This window comes from Platichthys flesus, chromosome 22, assembly GCF_949316205.1.
Source record: "Platichthys flesus chromosome 22, fPlaFle2.1, whole genome shotgun sequence".
Lineage (NCBI taxonomy): Eukaryota > Metazoa > Chordata > Actinopteri > Pleuronectiformes > Pleuronectidae > Platichthys > Platichthys flesus.
This window is the reverse complement of record NC_084966.1, coordinates 1,082,452-1,105,963: the sequence shown is the minus strand read 5'-3', so window position 1 is coordinate 1,105,963 and position 23,512 is coordinate 1,082,452. Positions and strand designations below refer to the sequence as shown.

Below are 23,512 nucleotides of genomic sequence, written 5' to 3'. Positions count from 1 at the left end.
ATTAAGCATCAAAGTTCATTGCAGACCTTGAAAATAGTCTCAAGGTCAATTGACTGTGATTAATACTTAATGTATTCCATGGTCTGTGAATTCAATATAAATCTGTCCACTTGAAAGGGTCACATTTTAATTTTTGATGTTGGAGATATCAGTTGCAGCTAGAGGTCGGCCTGCTCTCTGCTTCTGGAGCTTTCAACCGTTTCACTCAGTCTTCATCAGCAGCTCAAGTTTGAATTCAAGAATTCATTTCTCAAATATAGTTGAACTTTTAATAAAACATCGTGAAGAAGATCCTGAAGTGCAGCTGTGAGAAGCCCTGGTTATTTTTATACATTATTAGAATTAGAGACTTAAAGTGCAGAGTGAGATTATTATAGAGCGATTGATTGGTTGATTTATTGATTGGCTGGTTGATCCAGAGCCTCCTGTTTCATTCAGTCTCTTTTATTTCTGTCCATATTTTCCACTCAAACACAATATGGACTAAGCTCTATTGAATTGAAAGCTGTCGGCAGCCGGCACCACGGTGATCCACGTTCAGCACTTCATTTCCCCGGGGCTTCATTAATAATGCAGTCCCACAATGCTTTGCATCTGGGAGCTTGTCGGGGGAGCACATCACGCCGTGATTACCAAACAGAGCGACCCACAACACTCTCCTGGCTGCACAACACAAAGCCAGCTAATGTGCACCCTGAGCAGTTTCCCCCGTCTCCGACGCAGTCTGGAGGACGCACCCCCCGCGTCCCTGCTGATGCAACAAAATGAGGGGATGGGGTGGAGGGAGGAAGAGGAGGAGGAGGAAGAGAAGGGATAAGCCCCCCGGGTCGTTCTAATTATCTGTGAGGATCAGCAGTGCTCAAGGATGCGTGGGGGGGAGGGGGGGGGGGGGGGGGTTTGAGGTCCAGACCCACTGGGTAGCGAGGCCTGATTGTATCGGTCACCTCTCTCCACACACTCCCGTTCTTCATGGCGCCTGCAGCCCGGCCCATTAGACACAGGCATATGCACGCATGCAGATGAACGGCGGGGGGGGGGGGGGGGGCTCCTCCTCGCGGCCCGGCCTTCCTGAGTTGTTGTTCTTTGTCCATTAACAAGTCCTGCAAATGTGTTTCTAACCAAACAAGCGCAAGATCATTTCACCGGCTTCTGGCACCGATCAATTCAACGCAATCAAGTTTTCATTTCGAGCCTCGTTGTAAATAAGAGGAGGGAAACAACAGCTCCGTGCTTCCTCCTACTCATCAGCTCTGTAATCATACGTGTGGTTAAACATGTATGTGCTCATATCGACACAGCAGCATCGGCCGGTGGAAGCGAGGAAAGTCCGACGGCCTCTCGTGGTGATAATTATCCTCCGTGATTAAAGTGTATAACTTCTCAGTGTCGCAGTGAGAACAGACAAATTACAGACATCACGGTGAAGGTTGAGAGTCCGGCGCTCAGCGGACTCAGATCCTCGCTGAGCGGGGGGGTCACCTGTCGGACTGAAGAGCTGCGGATGAAACCCGTCATTACCGGCCTCGCGCCGCCTCGTCTCCAACCTCACAGGCTGCCACTCCGGAGCTGGTAATTGAAGGCTTGGGCGGCGGCGGCGCCCTGCAAGGACGTTTCAGCCGCTCCGCTGCAGATGTCATCTTCTCATCTGCTGCTGCAGAAAACAATCGATGCCACTGACAGAGCTCTTTTCTTTTCTTCCTGCTGAATAACTTTCAGGAGTCAGAACTTGATGTCACTGCCTTTACTCGACTGATTCCCACTTTTGAATTCCACTGCAGCGACCAGAGGAATATTGACATTTGCTCATGTAAATGTGCCAGCGGGGGGGGGGGGGGCTTTTATTGGCTGCACACTGACATTTCGGAGGATCCGTCCGTCCCACAGGAGTCGAGAGCTCAGATACTTTTACACTTGCTCCTCTCTCTTGAGGAGCATGAAACAGGAACAGGACAAGGTCCAACACTGTTTATAAAGGAGAATCTCCCGGTCGGTGAGACACACACACTCATGAACACACTCAGGTTGATAGATGGACGTGTTCCCCCCCACTCTGTGGTTATAGAGTCAATGGGCCTTCACCCTGACTCCCACGCCGCCATCATCCACCTGGATCGTTCTCTAACCAGCCGAAGCACGCCAGGTTCAAAACGCTGCACTTTCTTTCTCCTGCAGGAGGTGCTTATAACAAATTCCACCTGAGTACAATTAGAATGTGAGTGAATGATGAAAGAGAGGAGCTTGGACACACACAGACCCACACACAGACACACACACGTGCTTTGTGCGCTGCCAGCTCGGTGGGAATGCCTTGCCTTCTATCTCCCCCGCTGCACCAGGCTCCTGACAGACGACCACCTGCTCCACCTGAACAGACCCATTGTGTGTTCTCCTTATCGCGCCGGGCCCAGTCCTCGGCGTGTGGACAGCCCCATACTCCTCACATTGTTGCTGCCTCTTCAGCCGTGTGGCGAGCGGGGGGGCTTCTCACCGAGGGGGGGGGGGTTTCACTGGGCGGGGGCTGCACCACACGCGGCACTCTTATCGCTCCCTCTGGAAACAGACACCTCACCTTCTGGTTCCTGAGAGAAACTGAGCATCCTGCCGTTTGTCTTCCCAGGTATTCAAATAAGATGTAAAATATTAAATAAATATCAGCCGTGCACCGGGGGGGGTTGGGGGGGGGGGGGTATCGTTAAAAACTGTTCCACCGCTGAGCAGGTTGCCTGGCAACAAATAAGAACAAGTTGCTCTAGATTCAATCTGCAGCTTTTCCTCGTTAACGTCTCATGTTTATAATAAATCAGACAAATTCATCTGCTGAGCTTTACTAGCTGCTGTCGTCCATCATGTCCGTCCTCCTCTTCCTCCACTTACCGTCCCACCGCTCTCCTTTATACTCAGCATCTTTATTCCAGCGCTTGGCTCCCCCCCGCTGAGGTGTGCTGCTCCCCGCTGCTCCACCGCGCCGCTCCTCCTTTCACGCCTGGTTTCATGCTCTTGTTTTCCTCCATTACCGTGGACTCAGGTCTTCAGTCTTCTCTTCTCCCTGCGAGGGAGAAGGTGATGATCTGTCACGGACCAGCCGTGACCTGCAGGCCGGCTCCTCAGAAAGCTTTTAGCCTCCGTACACCACCGAGAGCTGTGCGGGGGGGAAAGAGGACGTGGAGAGCCGGTTCAAAACCAGATCTCATCCTGTGTGCGAGGTGGTTTTTGTCAGAGGAGGAGAAACTGTCCTAATAATCCAGGTCCTCTCACGAGTCATCTCACAGAAGGTTTACGACCTTATTACCAACACGTTACTCTCAGATTATCGCCTGTGAGTAAAGATGGACGACGTGGCAGCTCCCAAAAAGTGAAGCCAAATCATACGCATCTCCCCCTGGTGGCTGGTGGATTTAGTTATCGCCCTAATTATTAACTGAGCTCTCAATCATTGTGTTTTTACTCCTGATAAAAACAAGGAGGATTTATTTCTGTTTGCAGAAACGTGTCCTGTTTGATAAAGTTTAGTTTGAAACCTGCTCTGTTTACATTTGTTCACATCCATGTTTCATTAGACTCCTCTTCATCTTCTTCACTAACTTCTCCTCCTCCTCTTCTTCACCTTCCTCATACTCATCCTCCTAACTGCCTTTTTCCTCCTCTTCTTCTTTTTCCAATCCCTCTTCAATCTCATCATTCTTCTCCTCCTACATCCTTCTCATCTTATTTCTACCTCTTTATCCTTATCCTCTTCCTTCTTCTTCTTCTCCTCTTTCATCGTCTTCTTCCTCCTCTTCCTCAGAGTAAAATCCTTGCATCACATTAACACGGCGGCTGAAGGGCGACTTTCGTGTGAACTTTTGCAAACAAGTAGAACTGTGGCTTCGTCTTCAGAGATAAATTACCCTTGTTTATTTTTCCTTGTGCAAGTATTTTATAATAAGTTTTCTGTGTTTTGTGGAAGTTAAGACCAGATGCATTTCCCTTCTGTTTCCGTGCATCAGCACATACATCATCTCTCCCCTAAAGGTCAGCTGCAAACATGGAGGCTGAACTCTGGGACTGCAGCAGCCTCTCTCACACGATTCACTGTTTGAGACTTTGGTGCGTCTCTAACTCTTGGAGCAAAGAGCCACCTGTCACTCACAGAGAGTTAATATTGTGTTTGGTTGTGCGTCTCCTCTGCACCGTGCTCTGAGCTCCTCCACCAAACACTGCAGGTCTAATTACTTCCTCCACAGCCTGGTGATCCACCGGTTAAACAACCACAAATTATCTTATTCCTGCTGCGTTTCCACAGACGTCAGGACTCTGGGGACTTCTGACACTTGAGCAGTGTTAAAGCAGCACAATCAGCGGGACCCTCTCGACCCGAAACCAAGGCTGCCCCCACATCCTCCGCCGGGACGCCGGTGTTTACCGCCCGGAGTGGCTGAGAATTAATTGGCTCCTTGAGCTGCTGTACATTCCCCCCTGTCAGTGCGATGGCCTCCCCTCGTTGCCCCGTCACTTTAAGTCTAAGTGTATTAATGGACTGTGTGGGCCATTGATTCCTAATTCCTCTCCACGTCGACACCGGGGATAAATATCGCGTGGCCCGGTCGTCTTCGGGCTTATTGTAATCAGCGTTGTTATTGATCGTCTGGCCGAACCCCCCAGAAGTAATCTATTTTAAATACACTTTCCATCAGAAGCGGGGGGGGGGGGCTGGTCCCTGGTCCCTGCACCTTGTTTCATGTGGGCGAGAGAGAAGCAGAGAGAAGAGGAAGAGACACAGAGACAGACTGACACAGAGTGTGTTCAGTGAAATACATCTTTCTATTCCATGGAGGGGGTCTTCGGGTGGTCTCTGTCAGCTTGTGTGTTTGTGTGTGTGTGTGTATGTGTGTGTTTCCTGGTGTGTGGCTGCGTGGCTGTCTCCGCGAGGCCGGAGGATGATGGATGAGGGCTCTGCCAGCGGCAAGCCAGACGTCCACGCTATCGATTTGTCCTCACATTCGTCTGGGGGGGGCTCGATATATGAACACACACACACACACACACACACACACACATACAGTATTTTCTCCATAAGTATTTCAATTGGCCGATGCTTCTCTCGCGCCAGCAGAGCCCTGGTGGACATTCTTCATTGTCTGCTGAGCACAATGAGTGTGTCCCTCCTCGCCCAGGTGTTTTTATTGATCGGCTGCAAAGTGGCATCCACTTGTTTAACATCCAGTCTCACACACCTCAACTGCCACGGCCTTGTCAGCCCCCCCGCCTGCTGTGTGCAGTCGGAGAGGAGCCGTCATGTGCGTTCATGTGCCCGGGAGCGAGTGTGTGTTTTTCTACTTGTAGCATTCATTTGTGTGCACGCTCACATGGCTGCAAAGGGTTATTTGTGCGACTGTCATGAGTCCTTGCTGCGTCCAGCCCACAGAGCAACACATTAAGGCTGCAGAGCAAAGCTGTGCTCCACGCTCAAGGCTTTGTTGTTTTTTCCCCTCACTTGCTTTGCTCATCGTCTGTTCATAATCATCGTTAACTGGAAGGACAGCCATTCTCCTCGCTGCCCAGCCATCTTGAAAATAGCCCCAATTATCAGGGACATGGAGGCGGACAGGGACGCCGACTCAGACTATGAGTGAACAAGATAACACTCGAGCTGCAACAAGAGGTAGATGGTGGAGAGGAGAGACACTGGAGGAGAGAAGGAAAGGTCACAAAGAACTGTTCCCAAACGTTTTCCTCATGTTGATGTGAAGTCAGATAACTGCGTCTCAGGAACCTCTGAGATTTGTTTTTGAAATTTAGATTCAGTTCTGCTGCACTCGCTCTTCAAAAAGTCAAACTCTGACTTTCTGACATTTCTAGAACGCTTTAAAACCCGCCGTCGATTCTCTGCCTCTCATGCACGGGATCAGTGGAGGATTGAATCCCAGTGTCCTTGTGGGCGTGTGGTTAATGGTGATGACAGTTATGACAATCATTTTTAATGTTAGCGCTGGCATTTACCGCTTCGACGATCTCCGGCTGCTCCCTGTGTCAAATCTGAAATGATAAATGCTCCAGAGGATTCACCGTCTCCTGCCGCCTCTGTCTCCCTCTCTCTCCCAGGGGATGATGTACCTGGAGGAGCGGAGGCTGGTCCACCGGGACCTGGCCGCCCGCAACGTGCTGGTGAAGTCGCCCAATCACATCAAGATCACCGACTTCGGCCTGGCGCGGCTGCTGGACGCCGACGAGAAGGAGTACAGCGCAGACGGGGGCAAGGTTGGTGTAAGTGGAGGCGTGTGCATGTTTCTTTGCAGAAAACCAGGAAAGTGAAGAAAGGAGATATCAGTGGCTAAAACAGTTTCACCTCACGAGAAGTTGGATCTGATGCAGAAGCAGAGATTAAGCGTTTTCCCTTTTCCATATCAGCCATTTTCACGTGAACCCAGAAGTTTAAATGAAAATGCTTCTTCATCACATCCAGCATCTCGGTCTCACTTTGAATTCTGCAGATGAACACGCAGTTATCAGCTTGTGATAAAAGAAAAGCCGAACTAAAAGTGCTTTGTGTGTCACAGGGAAGCATCTTTAACATTTCCAAATCTGCGAAACTCCTGTGAGCTCAGCTCCGGTAAAACACAATTTAGAAACACTTCATCTGAACAATGATGCGTTCGCGCCTGCACTGGGTTTGTTTTGTTCGGGGACCCGGGCTCCATTAATCAGAGGCCCCTTCTCTTCCCCTCACTCGAGACGTACTATGCAAATTGTTCTGATCAACTGGTTTTATTAAATTGGCTCGTTCGTTGCTGGAGGCCTGGAGGTAGCCGCTGCGTCTCCAGCTGGAGTTGTTATCTCCGGCTCGAGAGGGAGAGGGAGGGAAAGTGTTTTTCTATCTGCTGCCGTCGGAGTGTTCGACTCCCCCTGGTGGTCACTGACGACTCGCTGAATGAGAGCTGCTGTCAGAACATCTGCAGCTTCGCCCTGAAGATAGAAACGCTCGGGAGGTAAATCAACGCAGATGAGAGCGGTTTCATTTCCCCTCTTCCTGTTCGATTCCCTGAGGAGCACATGTGTACGTCATGCAGCTGTATTTTAAAGAGTGGTGTGTGCACAAGGCCAGATGATTACCTTGTTCACTGGGCTCTGCAGCTGAGGACGCCCCCTACAGTCAATATGGAAATCATCCGGATGTCCTCGTCCTCGTGCGGAAGGAGAAGAGAGCTTGTTGTTAGAGCTGCTTCACGCTCGGCCTCCTCTTCTAAACCTATAGGCCATGGAGATAATGTGAGACAAATGGCCAACACAATCCCAGTTAGCATCTTAAACAGGCGTGGATGATCGCTGTGGTGGACTGAAGCTGATCAATCACACTACTGGAGTCATATCGAGCAGAGCAGAACTACGGCTGATAGAGTCGTCGATTTCCCGATGTCTCTGGAACACGTGATTAAACGATGAGCCGGCTGCGGAGCGAGAGAAGCTCACTGTGGAATCAAGGTGGAAATAAATATGATGAAGGTCTCGTACTGGTTTGACACTGGTAAACAGCCTGGTGTGTGTGTGTGTGTCTCTGCAGATGCCCATTAAGTGGATGGCTCTGGAGTGTATTCACTACAGGAAGTTCACCCATCAGAGTGACGTGTGGAGTTATGGTGAGTGTGTTACGTCATCAACATGTTCCTGCTTCCTCTACGTGCCTCTTCATCTCCTCATCTTCATCACCTCTCACTGTCTGTCTTCACCCCCCCCCCCTCCCCCAAGGCGTGACCATCTGGGAGCTGATGACATTTGGCGGCAAACCGTACGACGGCATCCCCACGAGAGAAATCCCCGACATCCTGGAGAAGGGGGAGCGCCTGCCGCAGCCGCCCATCTGCACCATCGACGTCTACATGGTCATGGTCAAATGTGAGTCCACAAACACACACACACTCAGACACACAAAGACCATAAAAACTCAGCAACCAAGCACACACATCAGGAGTGATGGGGGGGTCATAACTCTGTTCTCGTTCCTTTTCCCTGAACCATATGAACTGGTTTTCCATTGAGAAATAACATTTTGTGGTTGAGCTGTAAAGTGGTGATGTCCTGAGGTGTCAGACGCACCAGTGGGGACAGGACGGGGCTCAGGTGTGTGAGAACAAGATGGACGGAGCACCACAGTCAGAACCTGCAGTTTAGTTTTACTAAGAATTAAGAATGAAGGTCCTGGTCCTCCACCTCCACTGATCTCACTGACTCGTCTCTCTCTCTTCTGCTGACAGCTGCAAATCTCCTGGAAAATGGACTTTTCCCTTTAATGACCCCCCCCCCCCCGTGCACCATGAATCTGCTTCTGTTATCGGCAGCTTGTAACTCTGTGAATCTAAACTTGCTCTCAGTGTGATTCACTGTGGACGAGGACGGCAGCCGAGAGCTGGAAATGCCAAACGTGTTGAGAGAGAACGATGTGATCCGGCTCGGAACTCCACATCAAAACATATTCCCACGACAGAAATGTTAATCCCACCCAAATGTCATAATATCTAATTGTTTTTTATCCAAATGAAAAATGATTGCCAGCGGCTTCTGACAGCTCAGACGCAATCCACTAAAGCCCTGAAGCCATTTAGCATAATAACGAAGCTGCAGCTGATTCGCTCGGTCCTGGAGGAGGAAACACATTTTATCAGACGTGTTATGACAATAATATTAAAAACGCTGAGGTCAAAAGGATTCCCTTAACTTACCGAGCGGCAGAAACGCTTCAGGCTTCCCCTGTGTCCCTGATTGAGACGTCATATGTTAGAGCTCATATTTCTATCTCGTTCTTTACCCATAGTGCAACGCTGCACTCAACGGTGGGATTGGTCAATCAGGGTCACACCACTTTGAGAGGTTCTTTGTGTTAATAACATCTGAGAACTCAGGGAGAGAGGGAGCTGGGCCTCTTGAGTTGCTCTTGAGCAAGGCATGCAACTCTTAGAATGCATAAAACAAATAAAAGTGACCTCCCATTATTGTTTGTTTATACAGCTTCCACTTCCTGCAGCTCACCGTGTGTTCTTTACTACAAATCTTCAGATATATCACTTTAACCAACTCTGTAGTCTCCTCCTCTTTTAGAGATTGAGTACACTCACACAAACACACACACACACACACACTATAACATCCCAGTTATTTATTGAACATTATGTTCTTCAAGCTCAGAGACAGACAACAGTGACCGAGCTGAGAGAAAATGAAATATGACAAACTCAAAGTGCAGTAGAAGGTCAGGAATCATCTTCCCCAGAGAAGGACAATAAACTGGACCTCAGAATATTAAGAGAAACCTCAGCAGCTCTGGTTTGGAGACTGTCCCTCACTCAGTCTTTATTCACATCCTTTCTTCTGTGCTTCCTCCTCAGGCTGGATGATCGATGCAGACAGCCGGCCCAAGTTCAAAGAGCTGGCTGCAGAGTTCTGCAGGATGGCCCGTGACCCCCAGCGGTACCTGGTCATCCAGGTGGGTTCTGCTGAAGGGCTTCACTGCTGGAGCTCTTTATAATAAGGCTTTTCTGGACATTCAAATGTGTGTGTTTGTGCTCAGGGAGACGACCGGATGAAGCTGCCCAGCCCCAACGACAGCAAGTTCTTCCAGAGCCTCCTGGACGAGGAGGATCTGAACGACCTGGTGGACGCTGAGGAGTACCTGGTGCCTCGAGGCTTCAACATGGCTCCTCAGGCGTATAACACCCGGCCCCGGGTTGACTCCAACAGAGTAAGGACACACACAAACATGTGGAGAACGGATTCTTAAACATTTCACAACCTTAGTTTTAAAGCATAGTTGGTGAAAATGGCTTAATGTGGAATTTGTAACCATAAAACTTCCTCCCTTCATAAACTAGACATTATGTTTTCTGTCCCTTTGGTCAGAAACTGTCCGTCCTCTGAACGTGCTCAAGGTGGCTCAGTCTTTCCAATGCACTGATGATTTCCCCGGCTAATGGCCACCTCCATCTTCTCCTTCACAGAGCGTGTGGCTTAGATCTGGACTCTTTATGCCGGGGCTCCCCAGGCCCCAGGTTTCATTACTCAGAGCGGCATAAGCAAATAACAGGCGCTCTTTTAAAATGCCGGGCCGCTTGCTAATAGACAATGAGAGCGGGCTCGGCTGTTTGCTCTGCAGCGAGCACCACGTGCCGCCGGCTGCGCGGCTTCTGCACCTTTACCCGCCGACCCGCCCGTTTGCCGACGGCTCTTTGTCCCAGATGAACGCACACGTACGTCAGAAACACACACGCTAATCCATCCAGGCTCCTCCGCGCTCAAGGTCAACATCCCCGTCACAAATTGAAACTCTTTTAAATACGCCGTCTAAAGCCCCCACACGTCCAGACCGAGAACTCGCTGGGATCCGCCGGCTGGCCCCCTGCGCCGGGGGAAGTTGGTTATTCAGGTTGCAGGCAGATACAGACGATGATCTAATCTGGGCTGATTCTCTCTCACGCTCACACTTGAAAAGAGCAGCGGATAATGAGTGGCTTTGAAGAAGGGATGAACAGAGAAGTTGGGAGCTGATTGCGATGGAGGGAAGACAGTGGGAGTAGGTGGACAGATATGACCCTGGGACATCTCCTTCTTTTCTCTGCCTGTGTTTTGTTGCTCCGCTTCCTGTAATTGCTGCTCCAGTGCCTGCAGTTGGTGAGAGTGCAGCGGAGGAGGCCTGGGTGGAACAGCCCACGGCGAACGGAGACAGCGCCACGAGAAGCCCTTTGCTGCACATGTCATGTTTTGTATTTTCTTGTGGGGGTTTTTGTTCTTTCTGAGGTTCAGGTGTTTGAATCGAAGCTCTGCCTCGATGCCCCTCACGCTCCCTGAAGGCTGATGACTACCCAGCACAGCTTTGAGTATTAGCTTCATCGGGCAGCTGCACCGCTTTAGTCTCCTGCTTTTGCTGCAGGTGGCGGAAACCAACGCTAACCTTTTCTTTATCTTGGCACCGCGCCGTGTGTTTGCTGAACTGCAGACATCTTGAGTTTGACTTGTTTTTAAAACTATCATCTTCTCTGTCTTCTCCCTCAGAACCAGTTTGGCTATCGAGACGGCGGCCCGATCCCCGCAGAGGGCCCGGTGGTTGGTGCCGGAGCCGGTGTGAACCAGGAGGCGGCCGGTGGCTCGGCTTCAGCCCTGGAGGACCAGCGCTGTAACGGGAGTCTGCATAAAAAGAGCCTGAACCAGACCGGGGGCGAGGACAGCGGCGGCCAGAGGTACAGCGCTGACCCCACCATCTTCCTCGGGGAGAGGACGTCCAGAGGGGACACGGACGAGGACGGATACATGACGCCGATGAAGGACAAGAGCTCCTCAGGTACTTGAAGCAGCTGGAATCACATGCCTTTGTCATTTAGTTCATTTTACTGAGCGAAACTCTGAAACTTCAAAATAACCTCATCCCGTTCTATTAACTTCTCACAAATACACAAGTAGCTCGGTGCGGTGGAAGTCAAATCTCTGCTCTACAATCTCTGGGCTGCTCCAGACAGAAACACAATTTAAATGTAAAAACAACTTCATCCTGTCTGAGTGGAGATCTGCAGCCTGGTTCACCGTCCCTTCCGCTCAGAGGAAACACCACTCCTCTCGTCATCTCATACCGTTGATTAACATTCCTGCCGAGCCGCTGCTCCACAGTCATGTTTTCCTTTTATCATAATTCAGTCCATCAGCTCCGCTCCTGCGTCTTTGATTGCGAGCGGCTCGGAACATAACAAAGCCTGCAGCCAAATACATCTGATGCAATGTCAAGGAGCGGGAGAGTGGGCAAAATCAATAGGTTTGCACTCCACCATTACAGCACTTGGAAGCATTGAGGGGTCATTTGCCGGCTTTTCCACCTCCGGCAGATGGAGCTTCTAGTGCCAAAGAACTGCTGGCAAGGTGCCTGTCTGGTCCTGAGTGGCTGCCATTATCACCATTATCATCTCCATCTCCATCTCCTCTCCTCATTAGCCGTGATCTCTCTTTCTTCAATTTCCATTTCTTTAGTTTTACCTCCTCTTGATTTAATTCTTGTGTCTTCTTCTCTCACAAATTCCTTTTCTCTCTTCCTCTCCACTTCCTACCCTCCCTCCCTTTCCCGACCCGTGCTGCAGAATACCTGAATCCGATCGAGGAGAACCCGTTTGTCTCGCGGCGTAAAAACGGCGAGATCCACGCCCTGGACAACCCGGGCTACCACAGCACACCCAACAGTCAGCCTACAGGAGAGGACGAGTACATTAACGAGCCGCTCTACCTGAACACCTTCCCCAGCCCGGCCGAGCTGGGCCTGGAAGCTCTGAGGAGAAACGGCCTCCCTCTCCCCAACATGCCTCCGTCCATCTCAGCCACCACCTCCGGCTCCCACCTGCCCCTCACCATCCAGACCAGCCTGCCGCACTACCCCCTCCCCTCGGCTCAGCCCTCTCCATCTGGCTTGACTTGCCTCCACGGCCCACCGGCCCACATCCTCCACGCCCACCACACCGTCAAACCTGCGGGACAACCTGGTGGCGTCTCCGCCGCTCCGAGCCAAACGGGAGCGTCTGCCCAGTCCCAGCTGTGCCAGTCGATCTCCCTGTCCACCGCGGCCACGCTCGGGCACGGCAGCCTGCCGGCGTACCAGGGCCACGGAGCCACGCACCCGTCCAGCATGCTGAAGCACGGAGGACACGTGTCAGCAGGTAAGACCAGCGGGAAGAAGCTCAAGGTGACCTTTGACAATCCAGAATACTGGCAGCACAGCTTGCCTCCCAAACCCTCGAGCCAGGCCGGCCCTGACGGCGCCCAGGGGGGTTCCACCAACGCCAAACTCTTCTACAAGCAGAACGGACACATACGACCGGTGGTGGCGGAGAACCCTGAATACATGACGGAGTTCTCCCTGAAGGCGGGCACCGTCCTGCCCCCTCCTCCGTACCGACAGCGGAACACCGTGGTCTAGATCGATTCCCCCCGTGATGAACCTCTGTTCCTAAATCTGTCTCCAGCCTCCAACAACCCCGACATCCTCTCCGGCTCCACCGGCTCCACCGGCTCCACCGTCCCACTCAGAGCGGAGCGCAACCAGAGCCGCCGCCCGACTCCTTTCAAACAGAGCCATCTGCCGTCGACTGTAGCACCATCAGGAGGAGGTGGAACCGAGCAGACCCAACCCACACGGCTTCACCAGATCCAGTCCATTTCCGTTCTGTAGATAGAGACTCCGAGTCCCCGAGGACGTGAGGGTGAATCCCGGGCACGTGGCTGCCACACGGCGGCGGAGCTAACCATCGTGTCGTCCTGGATTCAACCGCGGACCTGAACTCACTGCCAGCCACTGTGGTGTCCCACTCATCACAGGAAACAGACGGTTTCCTGTTTCCTGTTCACCGGTGTAAAGATCTGAGGCCGAACCTCGTTCTGTTCCGTTCTCTGTCACACGTCTGCTTCTGGTTGAGTGAACGAAAACAAACGACTCCGGGAAGCATCAATGACTTTTTGCAGCTAACACTGTTGGTTCTTGAATTTAGCATCAGAACTCACCTGGTGGTTCTACTGTAACTGTGATTCTGTGACGGCCGACACAACAGTGATCTCCCCTCCCGTGTTCATGACGTGTAACGTGCCCGAAATAACCAACGCAGGCCGAACCATCTCCGCTCGACTGGGAGAACCGACCAGAAACAGCTTCCCAGTGGCAAAGGCTGGGAGGGGGGAGATACTCTGTAAACATGGTCTATGTACACCGGTTGCGGGGGGGGGGGGGGGGGGGGGGGGGGGGGTAGAGAAGGTAAACTGGTATTTCCTGCTCAGTTATGAAGTGAAGTGCGTCTTGACATGTGAGGGGGGGGGGAACAGAGGGAGGGAGAATCCTCTGAGAGACGATGAAGACGGCACCAGCACAGATGAAACACACTACTAATGTGTGTGTGTCAGTGTAAATGTGCATGTAGTTGTGTGTGTGTGTGTCCACACCTGCACAATATTAAACCGTTATTGTTATTATTATTATTATTATAATCGCCAACAGAGGTTGTCATTAGAGCAAATGGAGATAAAAAAAGGAGGCGTTCGGTTCTCAGATAATTCAGTTCCATGTTTGTAGAACAGAAGGAAGAAGGACGCGTCGTCCATCTTTGTTTACGATGTTTTGGTCTAATACAGAAAAACAAAGTATGAGGTTTACTCTGAAGAGATTTACACTAATAACGTATTGTTTCTGAATCACAGAGAGAAGAATCTTAAAGTGCAGCTGTGAGTTCGTAGAGTTTAGTCACATGTTCAACGTCTCTTCCTCATCAGACACGTTCCTAACGAGTTCCTCTCTGCTCAGCCTCTGATTGGCCCTTCCCTCTCTAGACGGACGCTCTCCCTCACTAGCGATGCCTCCGTGGGCGAGTTGCCAGTCCATGTTGCTAAAAGAGCTGGTGTCACCGCCATTATCTCCTCGGCCATGCCAGACACCTAGCGCTCACACGTCCAGATGAACGACCTCAGAACTTCTGGAACCCTTAGTGAGTTTTAGTCTTTCCAGCAATCATCTGCAAAACTCGGTCTCTTCATCATCTAGCTGTGGCCGAGCTGTTTCCTCGTGTAGGATTATTCATTTTGTGTATTTTTAATGTGCATTCGAGTGTGTGTGTGTGTGTGTGTGTGTGTGTGTGTGTCTTTGATCAAACTCGCTGGTAGAAAGTACTGAAATATTCAACTTGTTTATCCGGCGGTTAGCACGTGTGAGTCGGAGGAAGCTGCTGCGGCCGGGCATCGGGACGAGGACACACGTTGGAGGTGGTGCTGACCAGTTTACCACCGTGTCTTCGTGAGTTCAAACAGTATTTACAATGCTGCTGTGATGGTGTCATGATTATTTGATGAAGCAGTATTTTGTAGGCTCTAATTCAGCGCAGCGGAGACAGCGTTTAATATCAGAGTGAAATATTTATAGCGTGTTTGAGCTTGTTTATACTGATGGAGGCTGAAGGGTTTCAAAGAGAGAAGGAAGCCGATTGGACGCAGCACGTGGCCGGTCCGCCCTCGTCTGCCCTGAGCTGCACCGCGGCCCGGCTGCGAGACGCGTTTGAATCCAGAGTCGATTAAAAACCCTGACGGAGCACGGCCGCGCTTTTAATCGAATCCCATCAAGTTTGTCAAGTGTTGTTTTTGTCATCCGACGGCCTCGGGTGTTTTTTGAGGTTGTTTTTTCCTCTTCTGTTTTTTTTTTATCGAAGCAATCATTTCCCCCCCTCGACTGTGTAATCTGATTTCTGGTTTTGAAACGTGTTCTGCCTCGGATCCGTCTGTGTCACCTGCTGCTATTGGTCTCAGCCCCAGACTCTCTCTGTCTGCTGGTGGCCGCTCCAGAGCAACTGGTGTTTGAGACCCATCACTGTTCTTGTTTTCTTTTGATTGGTTTCCTCTGGGGCCATGTAGCCGCGTGGACGTGAGCCCTGGACGTTTCACTGTACAGTTCATTATCACCTTGCATGGAACCCAAAGTGTTTTACTGCCCTCCACCTTCGTGTCTCCTCATTTACGACCACATATTTAAAAGTTCTGGATATTTTTACTGAGGTCACAGCACAATCCGGTTTGTTTTTGTGTATAATATCTAGTTCCTTCTTTTCCATATAATCAAGGATGTTTTTCTTGAAAGACTTGAATCGACTTTTCCACTGATGTGTTGTGTTACTGTACTTTTTGTTCACATCTTAATCGCACAAATCATGGACACGCCCTCCACCCCGCCCACGTGTTTAACGATCCAATCAGTGTTCATGTACAGAATCTTTGGGATTTCCTCCGAAATTTATCTAACAACACTTCAACAACAAATGTGAATAGTATTTTTATAAAACACTGAAATGGCCGACGTGGTGAATTTGTAAATAAGGAGGCGAAGTGTTTGAATTTATATGGTCCTGCTGTTTTCTCCTGCTCATAACAACCTGTGCAAAGACACACAGGGACAGAGCTGTACATACATTTATGTAAGTGTACCTTTTGACTAATGGGGATTTGATTTTCAAAGTGCTTGTTTACCCATCCTCATGTGAATCTGCGTTCGGCGGCCTGGTGGCGTCCTCGTGTGGCGCCCGGGGGGGAGGAGGCGGCGGTGGGGGGGTCGTTCACGTCACCTCCTCATTCCCACTTTGTTTTGTCACTGACGAGTTCTTCTTTTTTTTTTTTTTCATCGTTCTCTCACCGCACCCGAAACCAGTGCTGCCAACTAAACCAGATACTGTTTCAACTTCTTTCTACTGGAAATATTACTGAGCCAAGTCCGACCTCCTTTACGACTCCTTTTCACTTTGTTTCTGATTTGCATGCTGTTGGAGGAGATGGCGCCTCCTCCTCCTCCTCCTCCTCCTCCTCCTCCTCCTCCTCCTCCTCCTCCTCCTCCTCCTCCTCCTCGTTAGCTTTCCACACTCGTCCACGTATCTACTGTATACCCTGAGTTCTTTGAAACCATACCCAAAGCTTTATATCATAGAAAAAAACCGTTCCTCATGTTTGTTACATGAATCTGTCAAAAGTATATTTTTAATTTAATATAAATAAAGATTGATTCGGTATAAGTTGCCGTGTGTGTGCTGATGATTTTGTGTGTCTGTTGTGTGTCTTTCAGGTACAAAAAAACGTTGTCGGGCAACAGAAAAGTCGTGAATGCTCTTTAATACAATTATTCGGGGGTGTGCAGACAAATTGAAAGATCAATGATTGTGCGTGTTGCTCGGAGACACCTCAGCAGGGAAGCCCTCGAGCGGCGAGCATCACCACGCCCCCCCGCTGCCCGCATACAGAGCGGGAAATGAAAGCTCCGCTCATCGGCTCTAGTGCCGGCGCTAACCGCTCCTGAAACACACTTTAACAGATGGCGTCATTAATGAGGACGTGAAGCTCTGGAGCTGCTCTGTGACTCGTGAAGCTGCAGAGGAGGAGAGGTTTCTGCAGCGCTCCTCAGTTTCCTGCTTGAAAAGGACTCGCCGATGAGGAGCAGCTGCATCAGGAGGTCGGTTCTGCTCCGGCTCCTCCGACGGGCCGATGTGTGGAGCTAGCACTTTGCTCCGGCTCCTCTCCCCCCCCCCCCCCCCCGCTGTTTACCCAACTGCTGCTTATGTAAACTGGTGTAGAGGCAACATCGTTTGCTATGCAGCGCTCCTCTGGCTTTCATTTCAATCATTAATAATACAAAACTGTCCAATGGCAGAATACCAGCTTTCTGAAGTCCCTGCTATTAATACTAATAAGGCGATGGAGCGCTTTGAGTAAACACTGTTTATGAACAGAACTCTTTCTGTTCCCCCTCGCTCCTCTCTCCATTAGCGCTCGGAGACTCAATTAGCAGGCACATCCAGCTCCACCACTGATTCAGAGAGCGCACCACGGTGTTTGCACAAGTTCCAGTTATTTTCATACGCAGCTACTTATTTAAAATCTATATTAGGTCCGCCTGCTTAAATCACTGTCACAAGAATTATGCCTCCCATTTGCTGCGGAGGAAAAGAAGCTTAATTGATCGTCACTGTCTGTCCTCCTGGTGCTGAACTCACATAATGGACAGATTATCTTGAGCATTAAGCTCAGTTCTCGACAGGACATTATCACCCGCCGCAGACAGCGGGGGGGGGGGGGGGGGGGTCACCGCTAATTTGGCAATTGCTGTATAACCATTTGTCAAAGTGTTAAGTCTCCTTTACGGCTCGAGGTCTCAGCGAAGCCGGCTAACGCCACCAGGAGACTGCGCCAGGGTTCAGCTCCGCCCCCTGCAGGCCTGGAGTGGCGACACGTTTACCCACAAGCCCTTGCTCCATGAGAAACAAGGCGCCTGTCCACGAGCTCAGCGATTCTTCTTCATGATGTTTTTATTATTATTTAGTTTTTTAATCAGGACGCAGATAAAACAGAATTTAGACCATGAAGACAAACTGTAATAACATTTTCTTGGTTCAACTTTAAAAAGAAATTACTGCACTCGTCTGAAATATAATGAAATGATAAAGCATCGTATTAGTGAGTTAATGTCGCTGCCTGAAAGAAATGAGATTGCAGAATATAAATATCAATGCAAGAGGTTTAAAAGTTCGTTGTTAACATTGTTATTTACAGGTTAAAATCGATGAGTGTAAATAAAGATGGACTCTGCTGCAGGTTTCTCTTCCTCCTGTCAATGAAGGTCCAAAAAACATCTTTCAAAAATAATAATAATGCACACCTGAGGTCTCGTGTGTGTTTGTGGGTTTAAAGCCTTAACAGCGTCTGTGTCTGTTCATATCTGCTGCTTCTCTTTATCTTGTAAGTGCTAATTTAACATCATTACACGTCCGACACGTTGCTCCTTTAAACTTCACACGGTGTATTTACATTCTAATAACAGGGGAAGTGCCCCCGGCCTCCAGTAATGTGTCGTGAGGTCTGCGGCGTGTCCGCGGTGTTTGCTCTGTAACGTGGTTAAAGATCTGAAACATGAATCACACTTAAACCGTCCATGAGGCCAAATCTCCTCCTCTGCCGCCGTCTCACCGCTGCTGGTGATGAGGACCAGACGCAATTATGTGAGTTATGTTAGCTGGAAGAGTGCAGCTAATAAAAAAGATTTAGCCGTGATGAATAGCGGCCGCGGCCACTGAAGGTTTCCACAGGGAAGTAGAATTATTGACGCTTGCTCTTCCACGTTTATAATATCAGAGCTTTCTGTAACTTAGTGCACGTTTACAAGCTGTTCCGACTTGAGGTGGCGTGCACCGGAATTTTCCCCGTCGGGGTTCGTGGGATTTGTTGCTCCACGTCTCGGCCAATGAAAAAGCTCCATGTAGCCCGTGGCTGAAGATAACCTGGAGAAGAGGAGGAGGAGGCAGACGAGACGAGGAAGGCAGCTCCCCGTGAGGCGTCTCTCTCTCCACACAACAAAGCAATCAGGGCTGAGGACACAGTGAGTAAGGAAACAAGAGAGGAGGGCGCAGGAGAACGGGTCGAGCGGAGGTAAAGGTTGAGCACAAGGGCCTGAGGCGTACAGTCGAGGGCGGAGCTGCTCGACACCACCTCCGAGAGGAGAGAGGAACAAGGAGCCCTGAATCCTGCAGCGGAAATCCACTCAACAGTTTTAACATCATTTCTCTTTTAAAGTGCATGAGATATAAACTCAGCGTGTGCAGGATAAGTGTATATATATATATGTACACAAGCAGTTGACTGTATATGCTGAGTCATGCAACAAGCTCCATGAGGATCACATGACATGAAGGCACAAACACAGCGTGAGCTCCACGGCATGTGGTTTTTAAACACAGACTCATTTCATCACCATTCGTATGTATGTAGAAACCTGGTGAAGTCTCTCTCTATTGCTGCAGTAGCCCTACACAACACACACACATATATATACACACACACAACCACACTCAAAAGCACGACTACACACACACAGCGTGGCCTGAGGACAGAGATGGAGAGCTCTAATTTCCACCGGGCCCACAAAGTCCGTCCATCCCTCTAAACTCAATCTCCTCTTTCTCTCTCGCACACGGCCACACACTTTTCACAGAGTCACACACATACAGACTAGGACACGCACACAAACCTGAAAATATGTGCACTAGAACGAGTAAATAGACAAAAAATCTTTCTACTAAACACGAATTATGAGGAAGAAAGTTGTCTTTTACGTGTCTTTGTGTTGCCTGCATCGTTTTCTGCTGCTGCTGTGACTCTGTCATCATGAAGTTTCACAACCAGAGAAAAACTGATTCTGGATCTGAAATAGTCTTAGGTGTGATTCTGACAGTCGGAGTCCGTCAGTCACTTCCTGTCCTCTCCTGCTGTGTTCTCTTTAGCAGCTCGCTCCATCGCACCCGGCTGTGGAAGCAGCTTCAGCTGGATCTCGAACATGTGAAGCCTGGACACGTCCAGATGGTGGGCAGCCGCTCGCCGGTTCATCAGAGACAGTGAAGCGATGCAGGGAGAGAATCAAACAGATTCAGACGGAGAGCGTTTCTGCTCTTCGGCCCCAAATGAAGATTCTTTTTATTTCATACAAGGAAAAGCATGAAAAATGGATGATTAGCTTCAGAGACGGTGATTGTGCCTGAGAGCCGACATCGTCAGACTTCTGTGGAAACGTTGGAGCTGAGAAGGTTTATCCCCAAATGTTCAATTCCTTCCTTGAGTGTTTTAACTTTAAACTTCCTCGCTTGTCCCACTTGTCAAAACTTCCATCTCCCATGAGGACATCTTAAAAGAGGTAAAGACGAAGCTTCAGAACTGTTGCATGATGTTGTTTTTGTTTCTGAAGACGTTCAGCCTCTGTCATCAGCTCCTGTTTTATCAGGTCGAGTTCTGAGGAGGACTTTATCTCCGTCTGTCCAACTGAGGCCTGTTTCTTCTGCAGCTCCTGACGAAACACACAAAGACAAAGTCCTCTCTGGTGTCTCGCACCACTTTGATGTGGGCGCTGGGAGTCGGGGCGGCGGCGCCACCGTCTACCTGCGTCCTCTTTCATCCGCGGAGCGATGCCGGCCCGCGGAGGGAGACTCCTGCCGACCTGAGAAAGTCTCCGTAAGCAGAAGTGTCTTTTATGCCCTGAGACCCGGCGTTTTCCAACTCCTGTGAAGACGGGAGACGGACGTGGAGCATGTGTGTGTCTGTGTGTGTGTCTGTGTGTGTGTTTGTGTGTGTCCTCCCAGCTCCTGCGGTGACTGAGTGTCTCTAATTGAGTGTGCTCGCTCAGACAGGAGGTCTCAGACAGTGTTGACATTCAGGCGGTGGAAGGCCACCATTGGGGATGACAGCTGATCATTCTTCCAGCCAGCGGCCTAATTACCCGGGGATGGAGGGAGCACAGGAGAGAGGCATAAACAGAGAGAGAGAGAGAGAGAGAGAGAGGGAGAGGGAGAGAGGGAGAGATGGAGGGGGGGGCGTTTGAAACAACAAACAGGTTCCGGTTGCCTCCAATCAAGATTCACGTCCTGCTGTTTCTTCCATTCATAATGATGGGGCCCACCCCGCCCCCCAACCCCCCCGCACGCTGTCGAGTAGAGACACAGCCAACGCCACGCTGCCTTCCTGCTCTCTGACTGCCCCCCCCCACACACACACACACACACACAACCATCAAACCCAGCATCCTCCACACCACTTTCCGAATTATACTCAAAATCCGGCTTCTGTGTGTGTGTTTTTGTGTGTTTGTCGCCCTAAAGCAAAGACAGGACAATCTCCCTCTCTCTCTGGGACACACAGACACACACACACACACACACTTTGATGTATGGAGTCAATCAGACTTCATTGGACAGTGTTGTGATCGCCTCAGGATATCAGCGAGCTCTCTCCCCGCTCACCCACATGATAAACTCTTTATGTGTCCACAGGCTCGTGTGGAGCAATAACAGCGTCTCTGGCCTTTCTCACCTTTAGCCAATCATTTCAGGGAGAACTCCAAAAGTGTGGGCGGCGTGTAGGGGCGTGTAGCGGCGTGTAGGGGCGTGTTGGGGCGTGTTGGGTCGTGTAGCAGCGTGTAGCAGCGTGGAGTGGCGTGTTGGGTCGTGTAGCGGCGTGTAGGGGCGTGTTGGGTCGTGTAGCAGCGTGTAGCAGCGTGTAGCGGAGTGTAGGGGCGTGTACAGACGTGTAGCGGCGTTTAGGGGCGTGTACAGACGTGGAGTGGCGTGTAGCGGCGTGTTGGGTCGTGTAGCAGCGTGTAGCAGCGTGTAGCAGCGTGGAGTGGCGTGTAGTGGCGTGTAGTGGCGTGTTGGGTCGTGTAGCGGCGTGTAGTGGCGTGTTGGGTCGTGTAGCGGCGTGTAGGGGCGTGTTGGGTCGTGTAGCAGCGTGTAGCGGAGTGTAGGGGCGTGTACAGACGTGTAGCGGCGTTTAGGGGCGTGTACAGACGTGGAGTGGCGTGTAGCGGCGTGTTGGGTCGTGTAGCAGCGTGTAGCGGAGTGTAGGGGCGTGTACAGACGTGTAGCGGCGTTTAGGGGCGTGTACAGACGTGGAGTGGCGTGTAGCGGCGTGTAGCGGAGTGTAGGGTCGTGTAGCAGCGTGGAGCGACGTGTAGGGGCGTGTACAGACGTGGAGTGGCGTGTAGCGGCGTGTTGGGTCGTGTAGCAGCGTGTAGCAGCGTGTAGCAGCGTGGAGTGGCGTGTAGCGGCGTGTAGGGGCGTGTACAGACGTGTAGCGGCGTGTTGGGTCGTGTAGCAGTGTGTAGTTGTGTGTAGTTGTGTGTAGCACTGTGTAGTTGTGTGTAGCGGCGTGTAGCAGCGTGGGGGGGCATGTAGCAGTGTGTAGCGGCGTGTAGCGGCGTCCATGACTCAGACGAGCAGGTGAGTGACTGTATATTAATTTCTCCAAATCAACAGTTCCTAATAATAATGTGTTAATACGCCTCTGAGCTTTTACCACTCACACATCTGTTGCTTCAACACACTGACACACAAAAACATGCATGAATTAAAAAACAATGTACCCCCCCAACACACACACACAGACACACACACACATGTCATGCACGTGTACAGGACACTTGAGATTCATAATCGTCTAATCTTCTCGTGGGTGGCAGCATATCTGACCTCACTCCCACACACACAGGATGCTGACAGGGAGGTGACAAGTCTGTTTGTGTGTCTGTGTGTGTGTGTGTGTGTCTGATCACATCTCTTTGTAATAACTGTTGGCATGTGAGTAGAACACACACACTCTCTCTCTGAGTGTGTGCACATACTCCTGTGATGCAGCGGCTCTTTGAAACCTTGTGGATGTGAGCACACGCCTCTGTCAGTGTGTGTCTATGTGCAGGTTTGTGTGTGCACGTGTGTGTTCAACATGGTTGTCAAGTGCTGGAGCGATCCAATCTCTCATCTGCGACACAAAGACGGAGTGGAAGCATCACTATGCAGCGGGGGGGCTGGTCCTGACCCTGTCTGGGGCCCGCTCCTCTCCGCTGATTCTAATGAGCTCCCCCCGGGATTAGACTCAGTGCGGCCAGCGTCCCAATGAGGAGCTGTGTGTGTCTGTGTGTGTCTGTGTGTGGGTGACAGCCTGACAGTAACACACACTCACAAACATTGAGCCCGTTGTTGTACATCCATCCAGATGCACTGCTACTTTTTCTAAACACACACAGAACACAGCTCCCTCAGGATTTAACCCTGGGGAAGAGGAAATCTAAAATATATATGTCCACATGATGGAGGCTGGAGTCCCGCAGGTTCGATTCCCTCCCGACACTTTGCTGCTTCCTCTTCTTCTCCAGGTGTCAGGCACTTTGACTTCACGCTCTGGACCTGGAGTCTACGTCCATCAAATATTTGTGTTGAAGTAGAAGCACAAAGAAAAGAGATGTTGTCGTATTAATCCAGACACAAAGTCTGAGTGTGTGTCCACTGCTCAGTTCTTAAAGTCACGTTCATCGAACTGTTATTTCCTGTGATTTCCCTCATTGGTATCAAAGGTTAAATGGTAAAAGGGCTGATCAGGTATTGTCTCCGTAGACAAGCTCATTAATGTGTCCCACTTCATTATCAGAGCCGTGTCCTCTCCTCGTCAGGTGGCTAATGGGAGAATCAAT

At 50.4% G+C, this 23,512-nt stretch overlaps 1 protein-coding gene across 1 annotated transcript in view; it reads left to right on the top strand.

Annotated features, from left to right (window-relative positions):
• Positions 1-13,707, top strand: part of LOC133933829 (receptor tyrosine-protein kinase erbB-4-like) — a 161,948-nt gene extending 148,241 nt beyond the window's left edge. Inside the window, exons 21-27 of the mRNA XM_062381066.1 lie at positions 6,082-6,237; positions 7,538-7,613; positions 7,723-7,869; positions 9,357-9,454; positions 9,539-9,709; positions 11,017-11,302; positions 12,087-13,707. Of these exons, the coding sequence (XP_062237050.1) occupies positions 6,082-6,237; positions 7,538-7,613; positions 7,723-7,869; positions 9,357-9,454; positions 9,539-9,709; positions 11,017-11,302; positions 12,087-12,916 (1,764 nt within the window). The 3' untranslated portion in view covers positions 12,917-13,707. The remainder of the gene's footprint in view (positions 1-6,081; positions 6,238-7,537; positions 7,614-7,722; positions 7,870-9,356; positions 9,455-9,538; positions 9,710-11,016; positions 11,303-12,086) is intronic.
• Positions 13,708-23,512: the final 9,805 nt, after the last annotated feature.